This window comes from Palaemon carinicauda, chromosome 1 (genome assembly GCF_036898095.1).
Source record: "Palaemon carinicauda isolate YSFRI2023 chromosome 1, ASM3689809v2, whole genome shotgun sequence".
In the NCBI taxonomy this organism is placed as follows: domain Eukaryota; kingdom Metazoa; phylum Arthropoda; class Malacostraca; order Decapoda; family Palaemonidae; genus Palaemon; species Palaemon carinicauda.
Genome location: NC_090725.1, coordinates 108,274,427 through 108,301,893, shown reverse-complemented (window position 1 = coordinate 108,301,893; position 27,467 = coordinate 108,274,427). Strand labels below are relative to the sequence as shown.

Sequence of the window (27,467 nt, the reverse complement as noted above, 5' to 3'; positions counted from 1 at the left end):
TATATATATATATATCTCGATTCGGATACAAACTTTTCTCTTCAATAGAAAAAATGACTGACCTACTGGTATTACATTATACTCTTCAAATGGATGATTCTATAAACGACATATTTCGAAAACTCACTGCCAGAGACTTTTTTTTCTATAAAGAATAGAAAACCAAGAAGTAACCATTCTATAGACAGATCAAAAACCCTGCTTGGTCACTGGTGGGATTTATGAAAAGTACAATAGAATCTGTAAGTCTAAAGGAATGAATCTGCTCTCATGAAGCTCGGTTTAAACTTGCCATCTTCAATAACATTATTCTCAATATTGAAAATAAAAATTCACATGATCAAATTTTATGAAATATACGAAAGCGAATCAGAAGTGTTCTTATAGGTACCCTTATTTGGTAAAAAAAAAATGCAAAATTTGGTAACCTTCGTTATTATAAGCATAGCAAATATTCTTAAAAATTCTAATTTTCTATCTACCTTAAAAATAGAAAAAATAGACAAGTTTAATGCCTCTATTACATAAGGCAGAAGGAAAGAGATTCCAAAACATGCTTCAAACTTAACTAGGTACAGTTGTTACTTGTGGCAATAATTATACATCACACACAGCTTCCTAAGGAATTATGTAACAGCACACAAACACACACACACAAATACATACTCACGCGTAATTTACATCACACTTCTCTCACTTCACATATATTACTAAGAAATATTCATTGTTACCTGATTCATCCTTACGGCAAAAATCTCGAACATGGGCTACTATTACTACTATTACTACTACTACAAGTACTACTACTGCTACTACTATTACTACTACTACTACTACTACTACTACTACTACTAAAAATGATAATAACAATGATAAGGGGTCATCTGATTAAATTTTCATCTGTTCAGCAACCGTTACTGGAAAAACTACTCTCAATTGAAATGATCAAGGCAAGTACTCTTAATGTAAAGGGCAACATAATTTCGTACTAATGTCTTTGATAAACTACTTGGATCTACAGTACGCATTCAGAAGTGAAGAAAAAGGACGGGATCAGTTTTAATTTAAACATGAGCATCAAGGGAAAATAATTATTAGACCTTTTTGACAACTAGCACTCCAGAAGCCACTTACATCCAAACCACGTAAAAATTATTTATAAAACCATCCATTCCAAAGTCGACTAAGTTCCTCATATGTTAGAATTTACAATAATTAATCATTCAATCCCTCAGAGTATTGCACAAATACTGTACATTATTAAAATTTTACTATTTTTCTAAGGATATTTTTCATACAGAAAAGTTGATAATTTATAACATCTCTTAAAAGAACACTTAGAACCTCACACGCGAATACATACATTTACTTCTTAAAATATATACAGACAATCTCACATGCCCTTATTAGCACACCAAATATCTCACATGGCCTTACTAACACATCTGTAAAATCTATGTCTAAAATCTCTCATATAAACACATACAGCAAGCATACAAGATCTGCCAGAATTCTGTTAACAAGTCCTACCCAATCTCTTTCTAGCACTAGACCTTACAGATTAAATTCCACTTTGCAGCACCAGTAACCAAACAAGCCCCTAAAAAGGCAGGCTCTCCGGGGCGCAGGGACAGTTGGTACAAGATGTGTGTTATGTAAGTGTGGGTATGGGGGGAAAGGGAGAGAGAGAATAGAAGGGGGGACTAACCACTCCCCAACGACTCTAACCTTTGGCCAGAGAGCCATTGGGAGACCGAGTAGCAGCGTTGACTGAAGTGACTGAGGCGGCCCGGGAAGGGGCTCGCACGCTGGCCCGAGACCCCCGCCGTTCTCCGCGGGCAGGACTCAGCAACTTACTGTCTTTGAACAGCGAGGCGTTCATCAGGCGGGGGTTGGGGGTGTTGAAGATCGATCGGTTCTCTCGGAAGCGGGCTCTGCAAGATGAACCGCCAGCCATCAGATCTGGATCTAATTACAGACACATAGAAAAAGGGGGCACACAAGCAAACAATGACAGTGGAAAACTGCTGACACTCAACGTTTATGTGCTCTGAGTGAACGAGACTCATTCGTATTGTAAATCTCATTCAACATCTCCCCAGGTCAACTTCTGACAAAGTCTTATAGCACTACCTAATGCCTGATATTTCATGCTTCATCTGAAATTAGACCTGCAAAGTACTAGATGGTTATTAGCCCTGAATCAGGGAGGCAAGAAGTGTTAGTAGTCTATGGCAGTCTTTCAGTCTCTCAATGTCTTGTCTTCTCGTAGCTGCAAAAACAGTAAATGATTAAAAGATTTTGTAAGTCCAAAGAGGGAATTGACAGTTGAAAAAAGGAATTACAGATATAGTGAATGGCAATGCTCCATTATAGGCTCCAACAAACTGTATGGGCTAACAATTTATAAATGCAACTCATTGAAATATGACTCGGGGTGAAAAGAGAAAGATCGCATGAGCCATACTGCAATGGAAATGATCCAGTTTAATATTTAGAGTAACAATTGTCACTGAAATCGTGCTCACCACCTTGGTAGGTATCTGCAATGCTTAACTGAAATGAGGTGAGGGTCTGACTTACACCTACGACGACACTGACCATATACATCACCGACTCATTGTGCTTTGGTGCACTGGGGCATGCCGAACGTAGTTTCTCCAGTGCTCCAGTGTTCTTTTGTGTGCACAAGATGCTGGACAACTATAGCTCAGCCTCCTGGCACTTTGTTGCTCTTGTACTGGTCCTTGACCAAAGGCTTTAACCTTTGAATGAACACCAGCAGAAATAACTGCGACGCACAAGCATGATGCAGTGCTAAATTGATGCTAACTAATTCTATTGTTAGGTACATCATGCGGTGATTGGTGCTTACTTGCTGTAATGACACTTAGGGCCTCACAGAGACCACATTTCTAACATAAGATTCCTCTTCTTTAACAAAATGCCCTGTACAAAAATATGGCTAATGAATAGTACCAAATCTTGTCAAAAGATCATTAAAAAATACAGAGCTGCAAATTTTAATTATATTAACCTATAGGGCAATTTTCAGATTTCTAACAAAATTATATTCACTTATTGGAACAGTGATACAATAAATGGGTTGTTTTTTTAAAAACATAACAAATTATGATTTTAAAAAATCACATCCATACTATTATCAATGTACGGTATTGTTTAATCAAATTTTCCAGGTCAAAGGCTTCCAGATTATGGGTTTCAAATAATTAGCTTTAAGGATCGCGTCACACGAACGGATAATTTTCCGTACGGAAATATTTCCACTCATTAGAAGCATGTCTTCACACGAGAGGATTTTCCCCGAGCGGCCTCGTAGTTTCTATAAGCCGCTACACTGGAACCACGCGGATTAGCACTGCACGCATCTAGTAAATCACTACATCTAATCCACGCGGACAAAAGCATGCCGCATCAATCCGCTCGTGTGAAGAGCGCCTAATAAATGGTATTCAAGTTAAAGTTTTTCTTAATGAGGAAATTTCTTCTGTATCATTGATCCATGTCAAACACTAACCAGAAAACGATGTCACTGACGATTCTTGAGTTGTGAAGCCGCCACGGAATTTGAAAAGTTGACACTAGGACCCCAGACAGTGGTTAAAGACCTACATAATCAAGTTTCTAATGGTCTTCAGAGTAGGAAGAATAATAATCTTCATAATATGTTTCATAACATTTCTTAAGGCCACATATAAAGATAAAAAAAGCAACTATATCAGTGACCCGTAGTGTTTAATGATTAACATGATCTCTTAATATCTATAACATTCTTCAAAAATTTCATTAAAATTCTGTAATCTATACATCACTTACATAGTTAAGTTTTCATAAAACTTCTATCAGAATAAGCCAATCTTAAAAGTACTGTTAAAATACAATCTTCAACTTTTTTTTTTAATGATCTCCAATAACCATATCTTTTGAATAAAACATATAAAGCATATCCTGAGGTCAAAATGAACTTGAAATACCCTTTTGTTGTTCATGGTTTTATGTTGGGGCATTTCATATAAGTTATTTCAAACATACTAAAATAGTACAAGAGTGTGAAAAAAAGCTAAGAGACCCCAGTCATTAGATTAACCTATACAACTAATGAGAACTAATGTTGAGGATTACATGGAAAAAGCTTTGTCTAAAATGGCTGCAAAAACTGAGCTAAAATCAAAACCTCTAAACTCACAACTACCATGTACTGACTTTCAAAGTAATGGGCCATAATGAAATAACAGAAGGTCTTCAACTTACAAGCATTCGGAGATACAAACACAAATCCAACGGAAATCTTAAATTTCAGATATTGTATCAAAAATTCATAATGAAAAACTGTAATAAAATAAAATTATGTACCTAATGCAGTAAGCAAGACAACATTTGCAATATGAAACGGGACTATTTGTTGTGTGCGAGTTAGGTGAAGCCTACCCCAGGCCAAAATCCAACAAATTTCGACTTACGAACACTCCAACTTACAAACAGCATCTTGGAACCTATCAAGTTTGTAAGTCGAGGACTTTCTGTATTGTCGAAAAAGGTTTTACAGTTTGCAAGTATTTTAGAATCCTTCAAAATAAAAAATGTTTGTTACCTACAATAGCCACAAATATAACATTTTAAAGGTGAATATTATGATACTGTCTCCTAGCTACCTCACGAACAGATAATTTACTACTGGCTTCTCTATGATATATTGCAAGATAAAATCAGGAGTTACCTAATAATTTTAATATTGATGAACAGAACCTACTGGTACAAAACCGTTAATAGCCAAAATTTAAGACCGAAATAATACTGTTTCACCCTAAAATAGCATGTAAGTATAATACTACTATTCAGACTATTTGTTTAAAAAAGGTTACACAAAACCTAGCCGTTACCCAGTAACCATAAACAAACTTATGGAAATAAATAAAACAATATGTGGGAACAAAAGTAGACCAACAACGTAATATGCAAAAATGTTATCTGCTGGACATATCCGCCCATCTTTCTTTATACTTAAAAAAAATCACAATTTGACCCTCTGAAAGCTATAATAACTATTTTCAGTTACCTTGTAGGCCCATCTTCTGTTTAATTGCAGGACACAAAAGAACTGTCAACTATAACTATCGGTGGCTTTGCTGTATCCGTAACAGTGCTGATCTTTCATAACTGAACATAACCAATGTTATATACAGAGAAGTGCTTCATCAACCCTTCACAACACAGACTGCTTTTGGTTTCTGTTATGTCAAGTGTTTAACAGACACCTCCTAGTGAAGATGCCAATACTCAATTTGAAATGAAGGTGTGAACTAACCTACAGATATAATGCCATCGGGGTCACCTACAGACATAAAATCTGGCGTTTCATCGGCTGTGAAAGGAAAGCGCAACAATCGAATATATTCGAGATACCAATGTATTTGAAAAGTGGTGTCTGCAATGTGTTAGTCAACGCAGTGGATGAGAACAAAACATAACCACTTTTTGGTGCCTAAAATAATGATTTCTAAATAAAATTTTACATCTTTGACTTGGTTTAAAAACAAATAATATGAACTAAAGACTATATGATTTCTAAAATAGTAACAATTCATCTCTAGAAATACCAATTTATTGGAAAACAGCGATGTTTGCAATGAGTTAGTCAACGCAGTGGGTGAGAACAAAACATAACCACTTTTTGGATCCTAAAAAAGATTTTCTAAATAAAATTCTACATCTTTAATAGGGTTGAAAAACAAGGAACAAGAAGTGACGATTTCTAAAATAGAACCAATACATCACTTGAAATACTAATTTATTTGAAAATAATGGTGTTTGCAGTGAGTTTGTCAATGCAGAATGTGATAAAAACATAACTTTTTGGATACCAAAAAAGGATTTTCTTCTAAATAAGATTTTACATTTTTGAAAAACAAGGAACAAGAATTGAAGAGACTATATAATTTCTAAAATAAATTTAGTACCAATAAATCTTGAAATATCAATATTCAAAGCAAACTATCCTGAAATATCAATATTCAAAGCAAACTATTCTAAGATATTACTTGGTACAGCACTGACATTGATTTGCACTTTGATAACCATACAGGGAACTGATTATATCATACCATATTAATGAAAGACCTAATAGATTGATTAAAATTAATAATTCTCTTTTTCATTTGATGGAAATTACCGTGCAAAAGTGTATTGTAAAATAGATTATGTCTATTTATCAATAATAAACTAATTAACATACAAACATAGGAATAACTTGTGATACTGCATCCAATTATCATCAAAATATTTTGTAAGGATTCAACTAGTCGATGTAGCTCGAATTTTATGCATTATATATTAATATGACAAATTTAGAAGTAATTTGTATTTTTCCTAACTATACAAACCAGAGATCTTTACTTAGGCGATTGATCAGCGCGAGCTGGTGTTAAGGCTATAAAAACTTTGAGTGAGATGGTAGCCAAACCCGGTAGCATGAAGGGTAGCAGGAGAACACTCCCGCTATCAACACACGCTCATTACCTCAAATACTTTTGATTGCATACAGACCATACTGAGGGAAGGTGATGATAGGACAGGTATGTGTAAAGAACACAGGATTTCATAGTTAGAAGAAATACAAATTATTTCCAAGTTTGTCATTTGTTCCGACAAGAATACAAACAGTTCATTTCTTACGAGACTCACTCATAGGTGGTTGGAAGACCGATCAACTGGTTGAAAACATTCCTTGGTATTTCCACATCTCAGTTAAAGGAAGCTTAAGATGGGGATCCTGACACCTTGTACATCTGTCGGTCTTAATACCAGAGGGCTCAACAGCCTGTGCAGCAATGGTCAGTGATTGAGGGACTCCTCTGTGGCTATATCTAGGTTTTTGTACAACATCAGGTTTGACAATATACATATTGAGACCTAAATCGCCAGGAGATTGGAGACGTGACAGAATATTTAAGTATCTGATAATCAAGAAATATTCAGGCATCTGATAATCAAGAAATATTCAGGCAACTTGCAAAATGGGGCTTACCTACAGTTGATGGATGTCAGCTTGCAAGGCCTCAGATGCTGTGCTGTAGGAAAGGGTTAAGGAAAGAGAAGAAAAGGCCAGTCATTCCTTTACATTCACCTTAGACTAAAAGCTAAACCTCTGTCTTTGACCGACTAATAAAAGTCCTATAAGGAGTTAATGAAGGCAACCATAAGATGAGCATCCTCCATAGGTCCTACAGAGAATGAATCTAGGGACCTGTGTACCACATCTTGCAGGTAGTGGGTAAAGAAGGGCCTCTGACACTAATATAGGCCCTTTAAGAACACATGTGACATAGAAAAGTTCCTTTTGAGCACCATAGACCTGCTTATGCCCCCCCCCCCACATCAAAAATTTCTGGATGGAGGAAAGAGAGCACGTTCAATAACCTGCCTGAAACGAGAAGAAGTTTGTTTCTCGAAAACTTCCTCTTAACCCTGCCCTTGCTGTCAGGCAGCTCATTGTTGTGTGGGAGAGCCCGTCTTGCAAATTTGTGGTAACGCCTTAGCACCCTCACAGGACTTAGTAGCAGCTGATCTCTGTCCACAGTTGCTTTCAATTGACATACAAACTGGAAGGGTCCAAACCTAGGGACTGCTGTAGCCGGAATTTGAGTCTCAGTGATAAAATCAGAGACGAGACTGAAAGTAACCTGCCCCCATCCGGTTCAATGAGCGATGTCAAAGGAGACCATGCAACTTGCTGACCCTCTAAGGTGAGGTTATGCTGAGAATGAAGGCTGTTTAAGGATTAATACATGATATAACGCTGAACTCAACAGCTCGTAAAGAGATCATTTCAGGGAACGGGTGACTTTTAGTATATTTCAAGGAAAGGAGCTCACATCCAACTGAGAGCAAGCTAGTTCAAAGCTCTGTATGAGCGATGATAATTCACCAAAGAGGGAAATTACTCCTTTCAGCCTAAATATCTGGCTTAAAGGCTGAGCGATAGCTTTTCACTACTGAGACTGAACAGAGTTTTCCCCTAGGGATATAATAAAACTCTTTAGACAGGGGTATGAAGGCACCGAAGACAACCACAGAAGAATGTCCACTTTTGCCTAATAGACTGTGATAGAGGACAATCTGAGGTATCTACACCTCCTTTTTGTCACTAGGCAAAAAAAACTTCTCTGAGTAAGGAGCAGCTTGATACGCTTCAAGTGTGAAGTCATAGGGAAGCGACTAGCCTGTGGTACATCTACATGAATGGCTGACGTAGAATGTCACGTAAGGGGGGTGACTCCTTTAGAATTTCCTTTGGCAGCAGCAGAAGGTCCAAAAACCATTCTATGTGATGCTAATGTAGAGCTATTGGTGACACAGATAGGTTGGACAGCAGTCTTACATTGTTGAGGAGCAGTATATTGGCAATTTGTGACTGATAGACATTGCGAGCAGAACTATAGAGGCAAATCCCAGAAAGCAGGAGTTTGTTGGCTGAATGCGGAGCCAAAGACCATTCGGAATCCACTATCTGAGTCTTCCTGCTCGGATTGTCTGCAAGATGTTACTGCTTGGAATGAACCGGGTAAAATTTGAGATGTGATTGTCCTCTGTCCATCTCAGAATCTCGACAGCTAGATGGCAGAACTGTTATGAGAAATATGGTACAGTACTACGAGGTGTTGTTGCTCATCAATACTACTGAGTGATCTAACAAGAGATGTTGGAAGTGTTGAAGGGACAGAAAAACTACTTTCACTTCAAGGAGGTTAATATGGCACTGCCAATCGGTATCAAACTATAGCCCATAGGCCATGTGCTGTTACAGTTGAGGTGCCCCCCCCCCTTGTCATAATGTGTCTAGAAAGAACATCAAATCTGGAAAAAAGAAAGAATATCTACCTCTTGGTGGATATTGGAGTTTGCTTCCACTGTCCAAAGTCTTTCTTGCACCCTAATCATATCGGAATTCATGTTTCCGGGAGATCCCTGCATTGAGATAATGGGGTCTTCAGTTGCCACTCAAGTGGCCGAATGTGAAGGCGGCCGCTGGGGACTAAACAGTTCAAGGACAGTAGGAGTCCTGACAGTCGTTGTTGCCGACAAATTGGAGGTGAATTCCATAAACCTTTCGATTCTGCTCGGTGATGGGAAGATCTTTCCCAGTCAAGATCGATGTGCATTCCCAAATATACCAGTTCTCATTTGGGCATCCAGGAAGACTTCCCGTGTCTAAACTAGAGAAGAATGTCTTGGTGTATGAGGAGGTCTCCAATGAATCTGCCAGTATCAGCCAAACTTCCGGATAACGGAAGAGGCAGATTACGTTGGTGCGGGCACAGGCTAGGACTAAAGTGAACATTCACGTGAACACCTGGGTGCTCTTGACAGGCCGAAGCCAGTACTCAAAACTAGTACTATATCTTGATTAGCCTTCGGAAGGTGATCAAGAAATGGCTGAGGACGGTAGCAGGATTGTTCTCCCGCTAACCCAGCCGCTTCTGCCAGGGGTTGACTGCCACCTCACTCAAAGTTTTTATAGCCTGAATACCAGCTCACGCTGATCAATCTCCAAAGTAAAGATCGAGGGTTTGTATTTGTGTCCAAACAAATACACACATAAATATACAGGGAAAGATAAAATCTGTACTAAACTCAAATACAAGTTACATCCATTTATGTCCAGAGTCACTGGTTGAATTTTTACAAATTAGTGACTCAACAGTCCCTTCCAGGGTTTCTACAGTGCAATAAAATGTTAGGATGGTTAAATTAAGCTATGCTTAGCCAACAAGAAATTTCTATACGATATTGAAAATATAAATTAATGTGGTTATTCTTAGTATGGTGAACCGTTTGGAATGGTTAAGGGGTGTGCTTGAAAATTGCATAGCCTTTGGGGTTGAGTAAGTTATTTGTACTGGACTGGGTGAAAGTAACATCAATATTACCATATTGCAATATGATTTATGTAAATTAACTTCTAAAATTACAAAGGGAAACCATCTTTGGCCTTTATTATGGGTGATAAACATTATATCACGACTGGGAAAGGTGGAGAAGCTAAGAATTTATGATGAAAGAATGTTAGGCATGTTTGTAACTAAGAGTAATCAGTAGAGTATCTATGATTGTAAATACCTGGCTATTCTTACCATGCATCAACATTTTAATTAAGCTTCTTGATGTTTCTTATTTCCGGATTAATCCCAGTTTTTAAACTACAGTTAAAGAAAGCTCTAGAGAAAATTAACTTTGAGTTTTCTCCAATTCATCTGGAAACCACAGCAATCAAGTCACCCATAATTCAGAAAACTTACAAAATCAAATGGAAAAATAATACCTTTTTTCCCTCCATGATATGATGTTGAAATGCAATAAATAGTGTATTGATCAACCAAATAGATCTTAAGAATAACAAAAATTATATCATTATAATAATTACTCTATTCTAATATTCTACAAAACTTTATCAGAATATTCTAGGATTACCTATACTACTTACATTATATTACTGAAGATCACTACTATCAAAATAATGCATTATAATAAGTACAGTATTTCAATTCATTCTAAAATGTCTAATAAGTTGAATGCAAATATCCAGTTCACGAATAAATAATAGACTACAATTGTTCATGACTATTCTATTTCTTGTATTAGAATTTAGACATACAACTAGTTTGGAAAAATAAATTAATCATGAGTCTATAAACCAAAACCACTTTTTATCTTCAATTAATCAACTACAATTGTTCATAACTATTCCATTTCTTATAATAGAATTTAGACATACAACTAATTATAGAGAAAACATTGTTCATTATCTATAAGCCAAAACCATTTCTAATCTTTATGGAGTTTATAAAAAAAAAACGAAGTTTATATCTCAAAACGGGATAGACAAAAAAAATTAGCTGGAACTACTGGAACTACCTGGAACTCTTCGACTTCCGAGTTACTTTCATGTCAGGAGCACTGGAGAAACACTGCTAATTGATATCGAGGTGTTGGGTGTTAAAAAAGGAAGAGGGAAAAAAGCGAGAAAGGAGATAAAAAGGGAAAGGAAGTGGACGGCACAAGACACATACTATTTGATTGCATTACCATTTATAGCGAGCACGATTTCCACTAATGAAAAAATAATACTTTTGTGTATTTAAAACATGGAAGTGAAGCCAAGTAAGGAAGATGCCTTCTAAAGATTCAAAATATAAAAAAAAAAAAAACTAAAAAATAGGACAGACCACTACAGAAACTAAGAGAGTTGAAAAAATAAAACTAAAAAAAGGACAGTCAACTATAAAAACTAAGAGTTGAAAATCTAAAGGAAAAAAAAAAAAAAGAGTATAAAAGGTATAGCAATAGCAAGTAGGATAAACTTGAAGAGCGATTTTCGTGCAATAGTTTATATATAGTTTCCTTTTTTTTTAATGTATAGTTCGTATTTACAGGACGAGTCATTCTTTAAATCAAGTGTCTGCTTTGGCATCTCTCGATGAGAAACTGGACCCAAACTTACTCTTCGTCACAGAATGAACGACATTTATGCGCCGAGATTTGACCAAGGTCCTTTTCTTCTTGAATCGTGATCTGTAAGGATGGAAGCGAGTGAGGAGGGAAAATGAGAGAGGTGAACACGAGAATAAAGTCAGGGAGAAACAAGAAAACCAGACAAAAATGTATAGGCAACAAAATAGTCAGAGAGAAGAAAGCCAGAAAAAAAGGTATAGGCAACAAAATAGTCAGGGAGGACAGGAAAACCAGACAAAAATATAAAAAAAAGATGTATAGGCAACTAAATAAAGTCAGGGAGAACAAGAAAACCAGACAAAAAAGATGTATAGGCAATAAAATAGTCAGGGAGAAGAAAACCAGACAAAAATAAATGTATAGGCAATAAAATAAAGTCAGGGAGAACTAGAAAACCAGACAAAAAAGGTAGACAAGAAAATAGTCAGGGTGAAGAAAACCAGAGAAAAAAGTGTATAGGCAACAAAATAAAGTCAGGGAGAACAAGAAAACCAGACAAAATATATAAAAGATGATGTATAGGCAACAAAATAAAGTCAGGGTGAAGAAAACCAGACAAAAATATAAAAAATGTATAGGCAACAAAATAAAGTCAGGGAGAACAAGAATATCAGAAAAAAAGATGTATAGGCAACTAAATAAAGTCAGAGAGAAGGAAACCAGAGAAAAATAAAAAAATGTATACGCAAGAAAGATGAGTAAAATAGAGAAGATAATCAAATGTAAAAAAGATGAGCAAAATTAAGGTAGCAAAAACAGAAAGATAGAAAATATGCACATACTGTAGCTAATATATAAAACAAGGAATGGATAATTATAAAGTTCGTATAGATTTCTCAGCATACTTTCTTATATAATTGCAAAAAGATTAGCAAAATAAAGACAGTAAAAACGCAAAGATAGAGAATATGCATATACTGTAGCAAATATATATAAAAAAAGGGATGGATAATTATAAAGTTCGTATAGATTTCCCAGCATACTTTCTTATATCATTGTCGAAAGAGTAGCAAAATAAAGACAGTAAAAACGGAAAAATAGAGAATATGCATATACTGTAGCAAATATATAAAAAAGGGATGTGTAATCATAAGGTTCCTATAGATTTCCCAGCATACTTTCTTATATCATTGCAAAAACATTAGCAAAATAAAGACAGTAAACACGGAAAAATAGAGAATATGCATATACTGTAGCAAATATATATAAAAAAAGGGATGGATAATTATAAAGTTCGTATAGATTTCCCAGCAAACATTCCTATATCTTTGCCCATTTTCAAGTAAGCTATGCAAAGTAAGCACATCTGCTTATACACAGTAATAAGAGATAGATAAACAAATATGAGATTTTAGCAAATTATTCCTCATACAAATACAAGCAAAACAAGGAAAAGGTATGAAAAGGTTCCCAAAGCTGAATGGAGTGAATACAACAAGAACTTAAAAAAGCTGTTAATTAACATCCATCCTTGATCATAAAAACACCCACAGTTAATGTAACATCTCTTTAATGAAGTTTTAATTCTTACAGCTGATGAGTAGATAGTGATAATGAAAGAGTGAAACGGAATAGTTTATTATTACTATCATTATTAGCTAAGCTAATAACCTAGTTGTAAAATCAGGATGCTATAAGGCCTATAAGGGCTCCCACTGGGAAAAAATAAATCAGTGAGGAAGGGAAATGAAGAAATATTCTACATGATAAATAATGAATGATTAATATAAAATACTTTAAGGTCCTTAATAAAGTTAAAATTGTATTTGGTGTTCCTGTCATAAAAATTTTATAGGACACGGAGGGAAAACAATTGAGACAAAAAATACACAATAAAAAAAATTCTAAGGAATTGGTGTTCTTATGTACATGAAAAGTGGAAATATAAAATGAATATGTAATTTTACCCTGAAATATTTATCTATTTGCAAGTATTCACGATTATTGTTAGTGCTTCTTAAATTATTAGTTTGAGAAAGTCTGGATGTACAGGAGCTGGTACCAAGTCTGTTCGTGTCCTGTGGAAATGTCTGTTGTTTCAAAGCATCTTGCAGTTTATAATTACTATAGACTCATGAATTATGAAAACAAGGCTATGTTATATCAAAGAATTTGATTACCTTATAAATAGAGAGAAACATTGGCTAAACTACTAAAAAAAAAGTGAGAGAAGCAATGGCTAAAAGACTATGAAAAAGCTGTTTACAAAATACAAAAAACCTTCAGGAACTTTCATATAAAATATATAAAATACAACAGGGAAGGAACAACTAGCAGAGAGATAATCCCTAATTTCCTAGCACCAATTTCTGTAAGATTTCGTTTTCATTTTTTTTTTTTACAGCAACAGGTAAATTTTGGGTAATAAATAATGTCTCTCCATGAGAGGAATCAACACAAAACCGTTTACATGTACAGACAACAAAGCAGACATCAGTATAAGAGAGCTTATTTCCTAATGGCTTAAAAAACTACTAATACAATCATTGTCAGTACGAACCATACTTCGCTTAGGAGAATCAGAATATATGATACAGCATTTACATAAAATATCTATCAAAATATCAGAGAAAATAAAAACACTATTCAGAGTACTTTAACTAATATGATAAAAATATAAATTTCCTTAACATCTAATGAACTTCGGACTTACAAATAAATCTGTAAATTAAAACCAAATCTTGTACATGAATAAAAAATACACTATAAGCAGAACATTGAAAAAAGATATAAAAAAGACCTTATACTATATATAAACATAAGAAATTTGTATGAAATATTTTATTCAACGGCAGACGATTCCTTTGATATAACCTATCCTTCACTTTCTGTTCAAAGTCCTCATTTCAAGAGAGAGAGAGAGAGAGAGAGAGAGAGAGAGAGAGAGAGAGAGAGAGAGAGAGAGAGAGAGAGAGATATGAAAATATATTAAAAGGGGATATACTGCAAAATCAAAAGATTTCTTGGATTTTCCATTTCTTCTAGAATTTACTGTCTCAGAACAAGCACTGTTCTATTACCAGCTGGGAATGAAGACAAATGTATGGGACGGATATACAGTATATATATATATATATATATATATATGTATATATATACATATATATATATATATATATATATATATATATATATATATAGCACACCGTATAACCGTATAAGAGTGGGGATACCTTAACGTGGTGAAAGGGTTTGTGTATCGACATGATCAGCAAAAGATTTACTAGTCAGGGTCACCAATACTTGATAAAAACTTGCCAAACCCCAGACATGAATTGATCTGTCTAAGTCCTTCGTCCTGCAGTAGACTAGAAACGGCTGCATTTGATGTTGTTGGATGTATGTATGTATACACACACACACACACACACATATATATATATATATATATATATATATATATATATATATATATATATATATATATATATGGTGCGAGGGACACAATAAAAACATTCGGTGCCCGGGTGGAAAAGTGACACGGATAACTCCCCGGATAGTTCCCGGAGCTTTGAGGGATCTCGCCGATTTTGTTATTCATCAGACCACCTGACAGGTAATTCAATGTCCCTTGAATATCAATATGACATGCACAACTCTGCCTCACATCTTTGTACTCATTCAGTGCTGATGATAACGCTGGGATTATTTTGAAACAGCAAATAAGAACAAAAAGGACCCAAGGAAGTTTTCCCTTTCAAAGGTTAGACTGACTTTGACGCTAAGCTACAAGATGACTGGTTATTGTGCATATGTGTGTATATATAAGTTTATATATGCACAAATATGTGTCTGTGTGAATGTATGTGTTTATGTGTACAAATATGTCCTATGCAAAAGCATTTGTATTTGCATATATGATTGAAATATAAAGTATATGGTTTATTATGTATGTACAAACGTTCAGTATTCACAGAATTTTATCTTAATATCTAAGGTTTGTGCATATAAGAACAGTGTCTGTATAAAGTGATTTTAGTTTAAAAATGTAAATATTTAAGCAGACATCCAAGTGGTGAAATTTTAAATTTATTTTGATATAATAAAAAGTTCTCTAAATATATAAAGGTGCAATTTTCATGTAAAGTAGGTGTTTGTATCTATAGGTAGTGTATAATGTATTTTCTTTAATTGCTGGGTATAATAGTAATTTAAAATCTGGTCTTAAGTCTAAGTGCTCCAATTTCTGTCGATAAAAAACAGACAAAATATGCCAAGTAGCTTTAGTGTTACGAGAGAACAGCTGATCAAAATAGAAACTGGTAGGATATCAAAAGTACAATGTGGAAAAAAATATAAGTAAACAGTTTGCAAGTCTAATCATACAGAGAATGAGTTAAGTGAAAAATGCTAAACTTATATGTTCTAATTTTGGCCTATAGTGTTGTAAAAATAGACACAAAAAAAAATTTACTTTTTTGGAAAAATACTCACTCGTTACTAACTCCCTATTATCAAAAACTCCAATGTTCTCTGAGGTATAGAAGGAACTATAGTAGCTGCAAAGATTCCGAGCGAAATAAACCCCGCCACTTGATGACGTCATGGCCAATCGCGTTGGCTATGACGTCATCAGGAGGCTGGGATTATTTCACCCCGAATCTCTACAGCGACTATATGTTGTATGAAAAATGGAAAATTATACTTTATAAACTAGGAAAACAAATAGAAAAAATAGTGGTTTTTACAACGCGTGAACCAGTTATACAAATTACAAATTTAAACTTATACGGATTCTTATCGAATGTGGAGAAGGAAAAGCTATTGATAAATATTAACCTGGAAGTTAGGATGTTAGGAAATTTAGGTATCTAATACAATTAATACAAAAAAGTATATCAGTATATTGATAAGGATATTTACCATGAAAGATATATATATATATATATATATACTGTATACACACACACACATATATATATATATATATATATACTGTATATATATATATATATATATATATATATATATATATATATATATATATATATATATATATATATATAAATATATATATATATATATATAAATATATATATATATATATATATATATATATATATATATATATATATACAAAGTGAAGTGTTTATATGTATAAAATCAACATCTTACAATAAAATTGATAAATATTGGATGGCTAATATAGCCATACTAATTAGAGAGTACTAAAAAATCTAAGCTCTAAATAAAACCTTATTCTTATCATGAAAATATGGACATCACAAACTTCAGATATATACTAAAGCTTACTAAATTAAGATGAAACTTAAAGCAAAACACGGATAATCACAAAAGAGAAAAACAAAGTTTGGACACCAATAGCAAAATATCTTATAGGCATTATCATGTCAATTGTCACAAAAAAGGATTTGATCAATATCCAATAGTTATATTGCAATAAAAAATTCACTAGTAATGCTCGGAAAAATTACCATAAAAGATACAGTAACGATTATTAATTAATACTGAGGCAAATGGTACTACTGACTAATGTATTGTAACACATTATGTAACATTGTGATATCTGGATCTTTTAGGGCAAAGCAATATAAATATAATAGAAGTATTGGATTTAAGGAAAGCAAATAGAAATTGGAAATTTATATAGTAAGATGTAAATAAATAATTTGCATATTTATAATATATATATATATATATATATATATATATATATATATATATATATATATATACATATATGTATATATATATAAATTATATATATATATATATATATATATATATATACATATATATATATATATATATATGCATACATATATCATATATATATATATATATCGTTAACAATCCAATACTTTTATCATAAGTCATTTACCAACCTGTAAATTCATTAACCTAATTAAATATATATAATCTGAGATCCAATTTCATCATCGAAGCAGCACTGAACTTTTGTCGAAAGATTATTCAGCACATAAAAACAATTCAAAAAATGGTAAAATTTGTCAAAATCTTATATAATATACCCTGTCATTACATAAAAAAATATATTAATTAAATATCCTGAAATACACAAAAAATGGTAAAAAATATAGACAGCATATTAAAATACAATTTAAAAAAAATATGAAAAGGCAGGAATATTTACTACTCTAGGACTATCATAGAAAACCGGAATTTATTACATCAGAGAAAACGAATTCATTAATGGGTAACTCATTAATTGTTGCCATAGGACTAACAAAGAAAACTGAATTTATTTCATCAGAGAAAACGAATTCTTTCATGGGTAACTCATTAATCATTGTTGCCATCCTACATTCACGACATTCTGTTAAGACTTACTTGGAGAAGAGGCGAAGGACTACGCAGATGATGACGAACATAAGCGCCAAGCCCACGAGAACACCGATCATTGCAGGATCGACCTGTCCTGGTCCCTGTTGTGGATTCTCTGCAAAAAAAAAGAGGGGCTGAAGTTGGATAACTATTACAACTTTAAAATACAGTGAGTATTTATTTACCAGTATTACAGTATGGAAATAATCTCTTTAAAATGAAGTGGAGTAACTTGAAATTTCTAAAATACAGTGGGTATTTATTCAATTGTCTTTATTATGTAAATAATTTCTTTAAAATGAAGTGGGATAATCTTTAAATCTTTAAAATACAGTAAGTATTCATTTGCACGTATTGCAGTATGTAAATAATATCTTTAAAATGAAGTGGAGTAACTATTAAATCTTTAAAATACAATAATTATATATCTGTATTACAGTATGAAAAATCTTTTCTTCAAAATTAAGTAGAGTAGCTATTAAAATCTAAAATACAGTGAGTATTAATTTACCTGTATCACGAAAATAATTTCTTTAAAATGCATTATTTTAACCAAAAGACATCATCAAATTGGTATTCATTTATCCAATTTATTTCCTAATAACTTAAGTTAACATAACTTCTACGGTTTTAAGATATGGTACATATGGCTTCGCCCAATTCTGTACTCGCTACGGCAAGGTAGAGACATCTGGTAACTTTAAAATGCGGAGATGGCATGCTAAAAATTTTATTTCTTTACCATTATTATAGGCTTCACAATATATGCAGTATACTGAAGTTTACTTACTGGGAATGGTATGAAAGGGCATAAAGTAAATTATACCTGCAGATATAATATAACTATGTGAATTACTTTACTGGCAAGAATGAACAAATGTTATGTAATTCCTACTAACTAGTAAGCCAAACCTACTGAAATCAATCTAAAAGCAAAACATATTCTAATAAGTAAATACAAGCTTGATTTGAAATCAATATAAATGCAAAACATATTCAAATAAGTGCAGAAAAAAAGTTTGATTTGAAATCAATATAAATGCAAAACTTATTCAAATAATAAAAGAAAAAGCTTGATTTGAAATCAATATAAATGTAAAACATATTCAAATAAGTGAATACAAGCTTGATTTGAAATCAATCTAAATGCAAAAAATATTCAAATAAGTTAATACAAGCTTGATTTGAAATCAAAGTAAATGCAAAACATATTCAAATAAGTGAATACAAGCTTGAATTGAAATCAATCTAAATGCAAAAAATATTCAAATAAGTTAATACAAGCTTGATTTGAAATCAAAGTAAATGCAAAACATATTCAAATAAGTGAATACCAGCTTGAATTGAAATCAATCTAAATGCAAAACATATTCAAATAAGTAAAGAAAAAGTTTGATTTGAAATCAACATAAATGCAAAACATATTCTAATAAGTAAAGAAAAAGCTTGATTTGAAATCAATATAAATGCAAAACATATTCTTATATGTAAATAAAAGCTTGATTTGAAATCAATATAAATGCAAAACATATTCTTATATGTAAATAAAAGCTTGATTTGAAATAAATATAAATGCAAAACATATTCTAACAGCTCCATGCCCCATAATTTGCTCCATGCACTACTTTTTTGGTCATATTAATAGACTTAACAACCTCAGCTCTACATTCAGGAGATGTAATTAGTGCAAAGAGAGTAGCATCATCTGCATATGAAACGAGCTTGTTTCCTAAATAAAAGTTTGATTTGAAATCTATGCAAAACATATTGTAACATGTAAACAAAAGCTTCATTTCTAATAACAATGGAAAAGAAGAGAGAGATTCTGAACTTACTGGTGACGCAGCTGAATCCCACATTGGGATACTCCTCCATGATGTAGCCTTCCTTGCAGACGCATTTGTTGCCCTGGCCGCAGTAGCTGAACTGGTCGGCGGCATCGCATTCGCTGTCGAAATTGCATCCTGTGTCCAACTTCGCCTCTGAAAAAGAAAGAGAGAAAAGGGTTCTTTAATGGTACTCATAACCCTTAATTATTACCGTTATATCGAATGGACACGAATCTATCTATTCTTTCCCACTGCAATCCCTATATAAAGGGGTCGGTTGCTTGGTGCGCCCTCTCTAATCTTCTTACCCACCCCTATCCCTGCATTAATGGGTCGGTTGCCTGATGCGGTTGCCTTTAATTATTACCTTTATATCCAATGGACACAAATCTATCTATTCTTTCCCACTCCTATCCCTATATTAAGGGGTCGGTTACCTGATGCGCCATCTCCAATTTTCTTCCCCAGTGCTATTATTATTATTATTATTATCATTACTATTATTATTATTATTATTATTATTATTATCATTATTATTATTATTATCATTACTATTATTATTATTATTATTATTATTATTATTATTATTATTATTATTATTATTATTATCATTATTATTATTATTACATGCTAAGCTAAGACCCTAGTTGGCAAAGCAGGATGCTATAAGCTCAGGAGCTCCAACAAGGAAAATAGCCCAGTGAATAAAGGAAACAAGGAAAAATAAAATATTTTAAGAACAGAAACATTAAAATAAATATTTCATATATAAACTATAAAAAAATAACAAAACAATAGGAAGATAAATTAGATAGAACAGTTTTCCCGAGTGTACCCTCATGCTAGAGAATTCTAACCCAAGACAGTGGAAGACCATGGTACAGAGGTTATGGCACTACCCAAGACTAGAGAACAATGGTTTGATTTTGGAGTGTCCTCCTCCTAGAAGAGCTGCTTACCATAGCTAAAGAGTCTATCTCTACATTAAGGGGTCGGTTGCCTAATGCGACCTCGCCAACGTACTTCTTAACATTACAAAACAATGATAAAAATTAAGGTTGCATTTTCTCAATTCTCTTGCATAGCAACGAGACTACTATAGCAAGCCCTTCACCGCCATATCCTCCCATTGTACACAAAATATCCCTGCTATTTATATTAGCAAGAACTATCAATTTCAAAACATCACTTTTTTTCACTTGAAATATGCTCCAGTGAAATAGAGAGAGAGAGAGAGAGAGAGAGAGAGAGAGAGAGAGAGAGAGAGAGAGAGAGAGAGAGAGAGAGAGAGATATGTGTAGATCAAAGTATTTGTATGATGGACTCCTGTAGAGGACTAAGTTATAAATGCTTTAGGATATTTTTTACTTAAATCTATTATTTATATATATATATATATATATATATATATATATATATATATATATATATATCTATTATATATATATATATATATATATATATATATATATATATATATATATATATACTGTATATATAGTATATATGAGTGTGTGTGTAAGTAACAGTTTCTAAAGAAAAAACATAATTCATTTAATGAATAAAAATTATATCTATTTACTGAAAACTCAGAGTTACTGGTTAGCAGGATGCCACAAAATCAATACGATAAACTGGACAAACAAGATTTTTTTTTTTCTTGTACTTAGGCCTAACGCCGTCCTCTGAGACGACACCGGAAGTGCCCGTGTAGGCCTACTTCAATAGCACAAAAACGCCTTTTTTTTCTTTTTTTACTTAGACCAATCACACTAAAACCATCGTTTAAATCTATACTCTTTACTTAAGTGTTACGTTATTTTAGTGATTATATCAAGCTAACATTAATCGTAGTCCCTAAAATGAAGAGTTAAAATTTGGTAATTTCTAACCTAAAATATATTATTTACAATACATTCTGATATTTATATATTAACAAATACTCTTCCAAATCCCATTTTGAAACTTTTCTATATACATAAATCTGTGTTAATCTTTTTATACTAGTGTACACGAGTTGTTAAAAATTAACTCTAAATATCTAGATAGATATGCATACACACAGGTTCAAGTCTTCTCACCCCCTCACCTTTTCCAAACTACAGCCAGTTGATTGTATATATATATATATATATATATATATATATATATATATATATATATATATATATATATATATATATATATATATAATATATTACTTGCTCTTTATTACAATGGGGAGATTACTGTAACTCTCTCCCTCTTATTTTCTCCCTTCTACTCTTCTCTCTCTCTCTCTCTCTCTCTCTCTCTCTCTCTCTCTCTCTCTCTCTCTCTCTCTCTCTCTCTAAAACACTGACGGCTCCCAGATCCATCCTAAATATTTTCACACTTTATCCCCGGCCACTTTTATAATTCCAGACAGTGGCCTCTCAAGTGAAGGGGCGTTGAAGGGAGGAGGAGGGAAGGTAAGGGAGGGAAAGAGAAGGAAGGGAAAGAGAATGAGGGGCAGGGAAGGAAAAATACAGACAGATCAGGCTGATCCAACCTATCCTTCAACCTTTTAAGGGAATATTGAGTGTGTGAAGTCTCAGCGGGACATTTTCCGGCTAAAGTAATCGAGGAAAGGAAGAGTGGGAATTGAAGAATATAATAGTAAGGAAGAAGGAAGAGAGAATACTGGGGGAAAGAGTAAATGACTAAAGGGTTTAGGGTTGTAGGTTAGCTAATAATAATAATAATAATAATAATAATAATAACAACAACAATATAAATAATAATAACAATAATAATAATAATAATAATAACAATAATAATAATAATAATAGTTTGATTGAAGATAACTGCCTCAAAAGTAAATTTTATAAAACAAATTTCTCAGTAAAATATAATAATAATAATAATAATAATAATAATAATAATAATAAAATATGATAGATCTATTTTAACGTATACAGTTTATTCCTTTCCTTATTTCCTTTCCTCACTAGGCTATTTTACCCTGTAGGAGACCTTGGGCTTATAATAGCATCCTGCTTTTACAATTAAGGTTGTAGATGAGCTACTACTACTACTACTACTAATAATAATAATAATAATAACAATAATAATAACGACAAAATAATAATAATGTCAAAAAACAACAACAACAACAACAACAATAATAATAATAATAATAATAATGATAATAATAATAATATAACCAGGAACCCGACACTATATACCAATAGACTATGTAGACTTTGATTAGAAACGATTAAATAATAATAATAAAAAGTTGTGAATAAAAAAAATAAGAAAAGAAAAGGAATAATGAAAACAACAGAAGACAAATGTAGAAGAAATTAAGAAAATAAGCTGAAGAAGAGCATTAAAAAAAAAAAAAAAAAAAAAATAAATAAATAAAAAATAAAAACCACGAGAGTTTGAGAAGAGGTGTAGAAAACGTGGATAGTGAAGTGAAAGGGCGAACAAATAAAGAAAAGAAAAAGATTGAAGATATGATGAAAAGAAGGAAGAGAAAAATATGATAGAAAAGGAGACAAAAATTCATGTAAAAATGGATTATAAAGGAAAACTACAGTTACGAAGGGAAGGAAAGGATAAAAAAACGAAGAAAGAAACGAAATAATAAAAGAAAACATTAAAAATAAAAACCTATCAAAAGAAACTTGGACTTTGTTGATGACACGGTATAATAAATAATTATGAAGATAAACATATAATAGCGTAAAACAAGCCATGTATATAAGTAGAAGACTAAACGATACTCTCTCTCTCTCTCTCTCTCTCTCTCTCTCTCTCTCTCTCTCTCTCTCTCTCTCTCTCTCTCTCTCTCGCACGAAACTAGTCAGGACTTAATCTTATATTTTCTATTTTCATTCTTATCTAATGCTCTTGCGCATCTGAGCATCACGTTTCCCTGTAATTTTTACGCATAGATGTAAATATATATATATATATATATATATGTTTATATACATATACAGTATTTATATATATATATATATATATATAAATATATATATATATACATATATATATAAATATATATATATATATATATTTATATATATAAATACTGTATATGTATATAAACATATATATATATATATATATATATATATATATATATATATGTTTATATACATATACAGTATTTATATATATATATATATATATAAATATATATATATATATATATATATATGTATATATATATACTGTATATATATATATATATATATATATATATATATATATATATGATTGTTTTTATATACGGTACAGTTAAAGGCCAATTGCGAATTTTGGTGAAAGATAATACCATAAACCGTGGCATGTTGTTAATATCTTTAGCAATATCAGTTCATTGTGATTACTTTTAATTTACATGGCGACCATTTCAGACATTACCCAATTATAGTAAAGTAATAAAAGGTCAAAGTAATAACAATAAATTTATTAAAACTTATGAAATCATAAATTAACCAGAATGGTTGTCAATAATTGATACAAATATGGTTTAAAATATTTTACATTGATTGTTCAATACTTCTCTTGGAGTTTATTTATTTATTTCCTCTCCTCACTGGGCTATTTTTGCCTGTTGGAGCCCTTGGGCTTATAATATCCTTCTTTTGCAACTAAGGTTGTAGACTAGGTAATAATAACAATAATAATAATAATAATAATAATAATAATAATAATCATCATCATGATTACCATCATCCCCATTATAATAATAATAATAATAATAATAATAACATTAATAATAATAATTAATGGATCAACTTACAGAGTTAACATAAAGAAGGCATCGAAAAAGGTTCGAGGTAAAGTAAGGACAGCAATTTCCAATTCGATATCGATCTTTTGGGAAATATTGAATTAAGATTAATTCTATTTATGAGTCCCTCTTACCAGTAGGTGTTTCTGCATGAAAGTTATTCTTCTAAGTATTGAAAATACATACATATTTTCACCATGTCGCATTATCTATTTTCAATCTTTCAAAATATCCTATACGGGCAAAGAATAACATACGCAGCTGTTTCTAGTCCACTGCAGGACAAAGGTCTCAGACATGACCTTATTAATGTCTTTGGTTTGGTCGTTTTCATCATCACGCTGGCCACTGCGGATTGGTGATGGTGGGAATTTCTTTTTTTAATAGCCTATACATTACAACAACAAAAACAAATGTAGATGTTTCTGGTCCACTGCAGGACAAAGGCCTTATTCATGTCTGGGATTTGGGCGTCTTCATCATTATGCCGGCCACTGCGGATTGGTGTTGGTGGAAGATATTTTTTCTCTAAATATTCTATACATTACAACAACAACAACAATAACAACAAGGGTTGTGGTGGCCGATGTGGTAACGCCCCTGATTGGTGAACGCCAGACTGGCATTCGAGTCCCGCTCAGACTCGTTAGTTCCTTTGGTCACTGAAACCTCACCATCCTTATGAGCTAAGGATAGGGGGTTTGGGGGAGCGTATAGGTCTATCTGCTGAGTCATCAGCAGCCATTGCCTTGCCCTTCTTGGTCCTAGCTTCGATGGAGAGGGGGTTTGGGCGCTGATCATATGTATATATGGTCAGTCTCTAGGGCATTGTCCTGCTCGAAAGGGTAATGTCACATTTCCTTGCCTCTGTCATTCATGAGAGATATTTAAACCTTTAAAACAACAAATGCACCCATTTCTAGTGAACTGCAGGACAAAGGCCTCATACATATTTTTCTTCAAATCCCAGGGTTTGGTCATTCTCATCACCACGCTGACCACTAGTGATGGTGTGAGTTATTTTGTCTGATATCTCACAGCAAACCAACCTAGTATAGGTGGCTCTGACAAATACAGATTTGCTGATCATGGAGATACATAAACACTTTCACCACGTTAAGGTGTTCCCACTCACAGCAAACCAACCTAGTATGGGTAGCCCTGACAAGTACAGCTTTTCTAATCATGGCAATAGACAAACCTATTCACCAAGATAAGGTATACCCAACGAGAGAGAGAGAGAGAGAGAGAGAGAGAGAGAGAGAGAGAGAGAGAGAGGGAGAGAGAGAGAGAGAGAGAGATAGAGAGAGAGATTCTCTTCCCTTCTTCTTATTCCCTCTTTTAGCATCTCTTTCCCCCCACCCTTTCTCATAAAACCTTTTAGCTTTTTGAACGTTATCATTTTCTATTTTCACCCAAAATTTATCTTCTTATCCTCGAAATCTCCTTTCCTCGCATCGAGTCTCCTCCAATCGATCAACAAACAATGAAAACACCATTGAAGGAATTGCAATTAAAGAAGCGATCAATCACACCTGTTTGTCTTGTCTATATTCATGGCTTTTTTGTCTACCGAGAAATGCATCCATCATTTTACTTTTTTTAACTTCGATAAAATTTCGCACGCCTTCTCCCTTCGCCCATACAGTGGCTGGCAATTTCATGGTGCAAATTACCTGTCAGATGATAAATGGTATTTTTTCGTCGAAAAAAAAAAAGAAAAAAAGATGAGCCGATCATGGACCTGGCTTATACAGTGAGCTTGAAAATTGTGATGCTTTTTTACTTATGTACTTTTTACATACAACAGAAAAAAACTCAATTAACTTAAGTGTAAGTAAAATAAATTCCATATATATTTTTCCATTTCGTAAACAATTTGTGATAAACTTTACTTAATTACACTTTATACACACAGGAAATTTTTTTTTTGCTGAAGTTGAGGCAAAAAAAAAAAAATCCATATATATGTTTCCATTTTGTAAAAATTTCACAGTAAGCAGAGTAATGAGGAACTAGAACTTCCTCATTCTTGTTTTCCTGAGGCAAAACTGACTAGTTTAACTTCTTGATCTCGTGAAATTAAAGCTTTGTTGATGAACCTTGATGCGTATGGAGGTGTAGACACAAATGGTATTTTTCCTTTGTTTTTTTTAGACTACAGATTTCTTAGCTCCAAAGCTATCTGTTATTTTGCACAGGTTAGCAAGAAAAGGAATTGGTAATGTTACTCCACTATGTAAATGTGTTTGTGGTGGCTCAGGTCCAAGTGATTACCGCCCAATTTCCATAACCCCCTTTTGAACGTCTTTTGGCAAAACGTCTTCATAGGTTTGCTGAGGGTAACAATTTGTTCCCTAGTTTGCAATTTGGTTTTCGTAAAGGCCTTGGAGCATGTGATGCCCTTCTTACAATCGCCAATACTGTATAAAAATCCCTCGATTGTAGTCAAGAGGTTCGTATGATTGTCCTTGATTTTAGTGCTGCATTTGACCATGTTAATCATGAGGCCCATATTTTAAAACTTAACAATTGGGAGTGGGTCGGTCGTTTCTTAGCATCATAATTGAATTTTTAAAAAATAGATCTCAAAGAGTTGTTGTTGATGGGCACCTTGGTGAGTATAGGAATGTGATATCTGGTGTTCTACAGGGTAGTGTTCTTGGCCCATTACTTTTCATACTAAATACAAATGACATGTGGTTTGGCCTAGAAAACAAGCTTGTTGCATGTGCAGATGATGCTACTCTCTTTGCATCAATTCCTTTTCCTGAATGTAGATCTGGGGTTGCTGAATCCCTTAATAGAGATTTAGCTAAAATTAGTGCATGGTGCAAATTATGGGGTATGAGGTTGAATCCTAACAAAACTCAAAGAATGATTGTAAGTAGGTCAAGGAAAGTGGCTCCTCAACATCCGGATCTCAGTATTGATAATGTCTCTTTAACTTTGTATGACATAAAATTTTAGGTGTAATTCTTGACAGCAAATTTACTTTTGAGGAACACATTAGGTCTGTCTTCTTTAACTGC

At 33.0% G+C, this 27,467-nt stretch overlaps 1 protein-coding gene across 6 annotated transcripts in view; it reads right to left on the bottom strand.

The window, feature by feature from the left end:
* The window catches only part of LOC137650790 (uncharacterized), a 1,003,893-nt gene that overhangs the window by 23,582 nt on the left and 952,844 nt on the right, over window positions 1-27,467 (bottom strand). For 4 of the 6 annotated variants that reach the window (XM_068383946.1, XM_068383952.1, XM_068383954.1 and 1 more), the window contains exons 4-6: window positions 19,671-19,817; window positions 17,842-17,950; window positions 1,729-1,934 (exon numbers count right to left, since the gene is read on the bottom strand). In XM_068383946.1, coding sequence (XP_068240047.1) covers window positions 1,729-1,934; window positions 17,842-17,950; window positions 19,671-19,817 — 462 coding nt within the window. The remainder of the gene's footprint in view (window positions 1-1,728; window positions 1,935-17,841; window positions 17,951-19,670; window positions 19,818-27,467) is intronic. The other 2 variants (XM_068383967.1, XM_068383972.1) reach the window with 1 other exon arrangement.